The sequence below is a fragment of the Frankliniella occidentalis genome, unplaced genomic scaffold, assembly GCF_000697945.3.
Source record: "Frankliniella occidentalis isolate FOCC.00 unplaced genomic scaffold, Focc_3.1 Scaffold81, whole genome shotgun sequence".
Taxonomy (NCBI): Eukaryota; Metazoa; Arthropoda; class Insecta; order Thysanoptera; family Thripidae; genus Frankliniella; species Frankliniella occidentalis.
In genome coordinates this window covers 728,215-735,545 of record NW_026267211.1, presented here as the reverse complement: position 1 = coordinate 735,545, position 7,331 = coordinate 728,215, and the positions used below count along the sequence as shown (strand labels likewise).

The 7,331-nt window shown below is 38.0% G+C and overlaps 3 protein-coding genes and 1 long non-coding RNA gene across 6 annotated transcripts in view; 1 reads left to right on the top strand and 3 right to left on the bottom strand.

The window, feature by feature from the left end:
- Positions 1–590: 590 nt before the first annotated feature.
- Positions 591–1,709, bottom strand: LOC127749708 (uncharacterized). The gene is made up of 5 exons (XR_008011310.1): positions 1,471–1,709; positions 1,277–1,372; positions 1,056–1,150; positions 838–964; positions 591–746 (listed from the first exon to the last, which is right to left on the bottom strand). It is a non-coding gene; the product is annotated as an uncharacterized LOC127749708 (long non-coding RNA).
- A 96-nt stretch (positions 1,710–1,805) lies between these two features.
- Positions 1,806–4,873, top strand: LOC113212541 (uncharacterized). 3 transcript variants are annotated; one of them, XM_026431284.2, is made up of 4 exons: positions 1,806–2,201; positions 4,201–4,326; positions 4,447–4,674; positions 4,757–4,873. In XM_026431284.2, exons 2-4 carry the CDS (start codon positions 4,249–4,251, stop codon positions 4,790–4,792), a joined length of 342 nt encoding a protein of 113 aa, XP_026287069.1. In that variant the 5' UTR covers positions 1,806–2,201; positions 4,201–4,248; the 3' UTR covers positions 4,793–4,873. The 3 variants fall into 3 exon arrangements, with proteins under 3 accessions (XP_026287069.1, XP_026287067.1, XP_026287070.1); XM_026431282.2 differs by lacking the exon at positions 1,806–2,201 and adding an exon at positions 2,689–2,838; XM_026431285.2 differs by lacking the exon at positions 1,806–2,201 and adding an exon at positions 4,097–4,119.
- LOC113212540 (uncharacterized) lies at positions 2,196–3,914 on the bottom strand. Its single transcript, XM_026431280.2, has 6 exons — positions 3,306–3,914; positions 3,071–3,178; positions 2,885–3,003; positions 2,588–2,804; positions 2,416–2,516; positions 2,196–2,348 (listed from the first exon to the last, which is right to left on the bottom strand). The coding sequence occupies exons 1-6, from the start codon at positions 3,595–3,597 to the stop codon at positions 2,304–2,306; spliced, it is 882 nt and encodes a 293-aa protein (XP_026287065.1). The 5' UTR covers positions 3,598–3,914; the 3' UTR covers positions 2,196–2,303.
- A 209-nt stretch (positions 4,874–5,082) lies between the features above and the next one.
- LOC113212538 (uncharacterized) overlaps positions 5,083–7,331 on the bottom strand; it is an 11,339-nt gene continuing 9,090 nt past the window's right edge. Inside the window, exons 5-6 of the mRNA XM_026431277.2 lie at positions 7,026–7,314; positions 5,083–6,950 (exon numbers count right to left, since the gene is read on the bottom strand). Of these exons, the coding sequence (XP_026287062.1) occupies positions 5,563–6,950; positions 7,026–7,314 (1,677 nt within the window). The 3' untranslated portion in view covers positions 5,083–5,562. The remainder of the gene's footprint in view (positions 6,951–7,025; positions 7,315–7,331) is intronic.

The following is a 7,331-nucleotide window of genomic DNA, read 5'->3' as shown; positions in this document are numbered from 1 at the left end:
CCTAGGAGCGCGACGCGGCACGAGCTGTGAAAGAAGTGAACCCGGGTGGAAGGATCTGCACTTGAAACTACACCCATTTTCTGAACTTTTTTTGCACTTTAATTGTAGCCAGAATACAGGTGGGTCTAAGTCAGAAGTAGTGTTCAGAGTGTGGCTATACTCGAGTCTGTGTGTTCTGAAACTTCAGTTAAAGTATAAAAAAGAATGCTTAAACTACAATTAAAGAATAAAAAACTATAGTTTAACTGTTGGAAAAGTACCTCTTTTTTCGGACAAACTACAGTTTTCTGCTAGTTTTCCATAAGTCGTTCCAGAGTTGTATCAGTTTAATGCCACTTAAACCACAGTTTTACTACAGTTTAATTTGAGGTTTGCTACAGTCACACTGCAAGAAAACTTTACTATTACTTTAAGGTTCTACTGCCAGTCCGATTGTAAAAAAAAATATGCTTCGTCCAAAGAAAACAACAACTTATGTCTGTGCTTGTTCTGCATTCATCCTTGATCATGCTGTAGAAGTTGCCTCAGGAATAAAGATTGTAGTTGTAGTACAGGCCCCATGTGATAACTTTTAAATAGCAACAAAAATGTTTTGGTTATTTCAAGATTTATTGATGACTGTACTCATTGTAACTCATTGCACAAAAGAAAATTAATGTTGACTGAAATACAGGAGAAACCTTGCTGCATTCAAGATATCCTTTGTAACAATAATGACCTTGTCAATTGATTCTTTGGTTCAAGACCTAGAGAGAAAGAAACATCAGTTTACCATTTCAACCTTGCATTCGAGCTTCCCTGATTGACATGCACTAAATGTTTTCAAAGAAGACTTACATTTCAAATCAGAGCAGAACTTGTACTCTGCCTACGCGTTGTGGTTCTGATGCAATGATAGGCGAATAGAGAAAGGCCCGCATAACGCACCCCAAGGGTTGTGCTGCCGTAAATGTTGACATCAATGCTAGATTTGAATTAAATAAAATATCATTAAGCTACATAATATATTCAATGCAATAAAGACAACAGAAACAGGATCCCCCTGCTGTACTTACTTCAATAATGTATCAAATATCAGCATAAGATAAGGAAATCTGCACAATAAATGCTGACGAACAAAAGCCGATGGGAGCTGTACAAGCAATTATATCTGAAATCAAAAATACATTCAAGGTTATATAAAATCGATGCACAAATTGATGAGCATAATAATACGAATCTGTACTATGAATCTGCAATTGCTTTGTAAGTAAAATTAAAGCCTTGATTTCCCTACCATAAGATGAGAATATGGCATCCCATAACCTACTATAGGTTAGGTGTCCGAGAGGTTGATGGTTGACCCTCACTCTGAGACCAGGCCAACAGCAAACTGTCAAAATGATTAAAAAAACATTATTATTAATAATAATTTATCAAATCTTCGTTCCTCAAACCAATTCAGTGCTAATAGTTGCATGATTTACATACTGAAGGTAACTGAAGGTTCCCAAGAGAAGCCGACTTAGTACACTCGACTCAATCCTCTCTCGCATTACGTCTCCGATATTTCCACAGAGAGAGATCTGTCTATCACAAAGTCACGTTAGAATTAAAGTTGTGGTTTCTTCAAACGCTTCAAACTTAAAACGTTTATAATAACGCTCTCGAAGTTGCTGTACTTTTGATCTGATGGACAGCAGCAGACGCGAGCACAAGACGAGCAGACGGATTGATTGTTGTTTACCTACCGACGCCATCTTGAATAATTTCGCTACTCATCTGTCCTCTGCTTTGGGTGTCCTAACCTTCCGTACCGTGTACTTTAGCCCAAAAAAACAAGAAGAGTTCCAAAGAATGTACTTTATGATAACAAATCATGTATCAACCGCCGTAATAATTAATTCCTACAAAAACCTTCAATTTGGCATGCAACGTTACAATACCCTGACGAGGACGAGGGTAAGCAGTCAAGTCTACTTGTTGAACTTAGGTGAGAGAAAAGATCATAACATCACTCAAGAACATTCAAGATGTTTCTTAAATGTGAGTGGGTGTATTTGTTATATTTGTCTGAGTTAGTTCTGATTTGGTCTGTGTAAATTACTTTTTTGTTCCATGACTTCCAATCGTTTTGGACTGGGCCGAGGAAAAATGTGTTTGCCAAACCACTGCCAGCGTTCAGTTCGAGGATTTTAAAAATAAAACAGGAAATGTTTCAGGTAAGTTAGTATAAAATTACTCATTTAATTTAGCCAGATTCTTTGAAATTCATTAAACATGGTTTAACATGTCCCATTAAATAAAAGACAAGAGATGCAAAATTAATCCATATCATCATCCACTTCACTCTCACTTTCTGAAACATACTAAAGGAAGGGAATTAAAAAGAGAACTAGTTAACACATCACAAATAGTTAAAGACAGGTAACTTACTGATACTTGGCGGATTTGGTTGGCTTTCTCCCCCAAGAAAGAGTTAACCGCTGAAGAAAATGCCGATTGAGTCAGGTGTGGAAATCTTTCCAGTACAAAATCTAGAACAAAATTATAGTTAAGTTTGATTGAATTTGTAAAGAAATTTACCCTTATTTGAACACTGACTTACTGTGAATATCTTGAGTTTTCTGATACTTCTTCAACGATGGTTTTGTAACTGACATCCCATCTTTTGTTCGTCTTTGTCCAGCATACGAGCTCTTTGTCAGCCTTCGCCTGCTGAAGGCTTGACGCAAGCAAATGCCAACCATCCGACCAGGAGAGGAGGCTAGCCGAGCGATGTTGTAGGATGTTTTATCCAGTAGCAAGGACTTGCCGACCTGAACCTGGAAATATAGTAAATCATTAATACATTACAAGGTCAGTACAAATGTTTCTGTTGGCAACTAAATCCAGAGCTCTGTACCTTCTCAGCTTGAGTAGAATGAACAATCTCCTTCTCCTTGGCCTCCCTGGTCTCTTTTGACCGCTGAGGTGTTTGGTTCAAAGCATCCTTCACTGCTGCAGCAAGCATTTGCCTAAATTCTAAAACAACACATGTTAATGAACCATTCACTTACGTAAAGCCAACCAGTGCAAACTGAAATCTTACCTGGCGAGTCAATATGAGGTGCTGATTTTGGAATATCTTTGAACTGTCCAGCTTTAGCCTTGGTTCTCTTGAGGTTGATCATAACAATCTTGAGAAATTCTTCATCCTCTGAAATTTAAAAGAAAGCAATGTAGGCAAATGGATCACTTAAGGTACGCCTCAATTTATACCAAGAAATGAATTAAATCCTATTCCTTTTGCCATCAGAATTCCATGCCAATATCAACCAACTTACCACTGACTTCATGAATGATCCCATCGTAGAAGTGCCAGCCACCTTTAGGTTTTGGTGCTTGACGCCACTCGACCACATAACTCTCGTCCTTCTCATCTGGAGAGTACCCCCTTACCCACTCTAATGGGACATTGTGAGTGAAATCAATTGAATCCGGTGATTCATTGATCCACTCAATGCAAGCCAACTTTTGCCGGGGTGGTTGCTCGGGCACGGGGGTCGTCAAACGGGTACGATTTGAGAGATCGCGACCGGATTTGTCACGTCCATTTTCTGACCTTGACTTTGACATATCTTCAAAGTTTAGGCAGACACAGACAACGACAGGGGCTCCCGAGAGAGAAGTACGATACCGGATGGATGGGCTCAGCGAGCAGCAATAGACAGTAGCCGATCAGCTGGACCACGAGGACAGACTGCACGGTGACAGACAGGTTCAGCTGGAGGCACTCGACGACAACAGCACGCGAGGAGCAATAAGTGAGGAACTGTAGCCGATCAGCTGGACCACGAGGAGAGACCGCACGCACTTGACAGACAGGGAGGCACACAATGACAACAGCACGCGAGGCACTTGAGTCAGACTAGTGACAGATGAGGCGTGAGATGATATTTATACCCTATATGCCACTGCCCACTTGATAACTGGCTGCAGCCAGGCAGGGATATTCAAGCAGTTTAGATTATCTAGTCTACATCTGTCAATATTCTCTGCCAGGCTCCAGTTAACACATAATTTTTCATTATTTCTTTTTTTTCTTCCCTCTCCTACACCTGTTTTACCAAGTTCTCTTTTCTTTTTCTCTTTCACATGGTCAAAATCAACTGTTTAGCCTTCTCTCTCTTCCCTTTCATACCTAATTAGTTTTCATTAATGTTCTTTCACCTGTTTCAGGAGGTAACTCTTTAAGATTCAGAGCGAAGTTTGCTGTGTTTGGAGGATATGGATTTGGATATTGCCAGTGCCCAAAGGGAGGAAATCTCCACACAGGAGTTGACTGATTCAGTCTATGAATTTCAGGTGAGTCTTATATGCAAACTTGCTTTTTATGTTATAATAATAATGACTAGAACTAGAATCACATATTTCTGATTGGTGAACATAATATTAATGCTCCCCTAACTTTATGTTTCTACATAGAATGAAGATTTACGAAAACAAGTTGCTGCCCTTAAAAGTTATACCAAGCATTTGAGATGGCATTGTTACATTTACCGCAAGGCATTAGCTCATTTCCCAAATGGTATGGAAATTTTGGAAGCAGTCGAGAAGGAAGTAGGAGCTGACAGGAGCCCACCATGCAGTTCCTGCGAGAAAGATGAGCTACTTCAGAAACTACAACAGTTGGAAAACGAAGTCCAACGAAAAGTTAGTATTTTATCTAAGTGTAATACTTTGATTTTTGTGTGGTATGTTTCTCTGCTCTGACGCTTTGCCATGTTGTCCATAGAGAAAGAGAGATGCTGATTCTGATTCCGAAGCCTGAAGATATATTTTTCTATTTTGTCTACTCATGTTTTTTTTTTCCTAATGGATTTGATTTCTGCATTAAAATTCTTTGAAAATAGTTTAGACATATTTTATTTTTCATAAACTGTCTAAACCATCTAAGATTTAATACATTCTCAGGAGGCACTATTTGTACCCCCAAGAAGTTTGTTTGATTCGTCTCCATATTTATAGTTAACTAAGATGAAGCATTGAACATGCACTGTTGATATTCTAACTGTAGCTCTAGATGTATGAAAACAGGATCATTCAACTCAGGGTGAAAAAAGGAGAGTATTTGAGGTGATTTGATTTTAACATTGATATGATTTTTTTTTTTCGGTTTAATGGCAACCTGTATCACAATTATAAAGAAGGTAGATTCAAGTAACGTGAATTCAGTCAACATTTGAAAACAAATATTTCTTTTAAATACTAATCAGGAATACACAATATAAGAATTATTGGTGCTTTTAAAATGTGTTGCATTCTGCTTGTCCCTCTAACTATAATACATTGAAATGCGTGGCACATGAGTTATTTTTTGATAGTCTGAAATACTCCATATTAGACAGTTTTAAAAAGCAGATGCATTTTAAAAAATCAAATCCATAATATTAATCTCAACATTGAAATTTGTTAAAATTACATTGCAATCTTAGTTTTACAATTCTGTTTCAATTCAGAAGATAAGTTGCTGGAAAGACTACAAAGAATAATAAAATAATTGTATCTATACAAAAAAGATTAAAAGTGAAGAAGTCTCAATTAATTTAACATTTCCATCTTTAAAACATTAACACATCCTAAGGTAAGCTTTTCTTCATCTGATAACTTCACAGTAAATGAAATCAGTTTCATGCTGAACTGAGTGGTAGGGATGCATCGTAACATATTCTCATTTTCCCCTAGCACTCGATAGTGTGGCAAAGCTCTGTCAGAAACTTTGACATGTCTTCGGTCCTTAAAGTAATGGCCAATAGCATAACAAACATTTGATATGACAATGAAAGATTGGATTCTAAATACCTTGTTTGATTCAAGAAGCACAACACAATTTACCTGCCTTTTCACTCTGTTATAATTACTAGACTGAAACAGTTCATTGTTAACTATACATCTATCATAGGAAGGATATTCTTTACTCCGATCAAATGCAACATCTGATCTTACAAGGGCATGCCTATATTCTTCAGACAAAGTCATTCTTCGAGGTTCTCCTAATAATGATACTGGTCCAATAACAAGATGGGGATTTGCAAGAGTTTTACTACTAGACATCACACTGGTAAGATATTCCTTTTCCTCATCACTCATAGCAAATTCTAGGTCAGCTCTCATCTTTTGCAAAGCTATTCTCAGCTGCATATGCTTGGTTATTTGTTGAGCTACACCAGTGCCACTTTTAACTGAAGCCTTAATCTCACCTAAGAAACTTTCGTAAATGAACGCAGAATGTGTCCATGGCTGAGCAAAATTGACTGTGCTATTTTCTAAATGAGTCAACAGGTGAACACTGAATGTGACATGAACTCGACCATACAACAAATCAATTTGTTCATTAAAAAGTTTCAAATAGCGACTGGCATAGGTCACCTCAGATTTTGCTACTGAATTTTGCATTAATAAAACCACCCCATGAACTAAGAGAGCCCAATGGTTTAAATATCTAGGAGGCAAAATGTTCATCATTACAGGTAAACTGTAAAACACTATCCAGTGAAACCACTCATGGCCTCTGAAGTCAGATCTTTCAGTCAACGATCGAGGAGCACGAGAAATGTCATCTATTGTAGTGATTGCCAAGAGGCGACGGTCAATGACAGCAAGTCTAGTACGAACATTGTAGGGCTCATTGATTCTTCTTTTACCAATCCACAGGTTGGTAAAACGCTTAGCAACATTTACAAGGCAATGGAATATATCCAGATCCAAACAATGTATTATATCAAAGGAAGGGATGCTTGATAAAATTGATGTTCCTCTGATACCCATGTGAAAAGTTCCAGTTCTGTCTCCTTCTCTTGCTAACTCCATGGTTTCTTCATGGGTCCTCATAGGGAATTCACCATTACACAGGGAGTAAGATGTTATTTTACCTCTGCCATACCTCAAACGGAAACCCCGATGGCAACAAAGTCCACAACCATAACGTCCTGAAAAAGTAATAAAAATATCAATTGATAAAAAGAGGGGCAGAGGAAGTATGGAATAAATAGAAGTGCACTTACCATTGAATTGCTTTGAATTTCGGAGTAAAGGCCGGGCAACTGAGTCACTTATACACATGAGACATACAATCTTTACATTTTTGATGACACCATTCTCCATATAATCTATGCCAAAGTGGTACATTTCAAGACATTCTTCGACAAAGGGCTTCATGTACTGGTTGATGTCAGGTTTTTTTTTGCCCAGCCATACTGAAGCCATCAAAACAAACTTCCTTCTCAAATGTAGAGGTAGCTCATTCAAAGTGAGGAGGACCGGCCATGCAGAGTGCTTGCTAGTAGATGCAACCTAAAACAAATAATTTA

Coding starts and splice junctions, on each gene's coding strand:
- LOC113212541 (XM_026431284.2), top strand. CDS start 4,249: ATGGATTTGGATATTGCCAGTGCCCAAAGGGAGGAAATCTCCACACAG. Junction 4,327..4,446: donor ATTCAGTCTATGAATTTCAG/GTGAGTCTTATA, acceptor GTTTCTACATAG/AATGAAGATTTACGAAAACA. Junction 4,675..4,756: donor AAAACGAAGTCCAACGAAAA/GTTAGTATTTTA, acceptor TGTTGTCCATAG/AGAAAGAGAGATGCTGATTC.
- LOC113212540 (XM_026431280.2), bottom strand. CDS start 3,597: ATGTCAAAGTCAAGGTCAGAAAATGGACGTGACAAATCCGGTCGCGAT. Junction 2,517..2,587: donor GAAAACTCAAGATATTCACA/GTAAGTCAGTGT, acceptor ATTTTGTTCTAG/ATTTTGTACTGGAAAGATTT. Junction 2,349..2,415: donor ACCAAATCCGCCAAGTATCA/GTAAGTTACCTG, acceptor CCCTTCCTTTAG/TATGTTTCAGAAAGTGAGAG.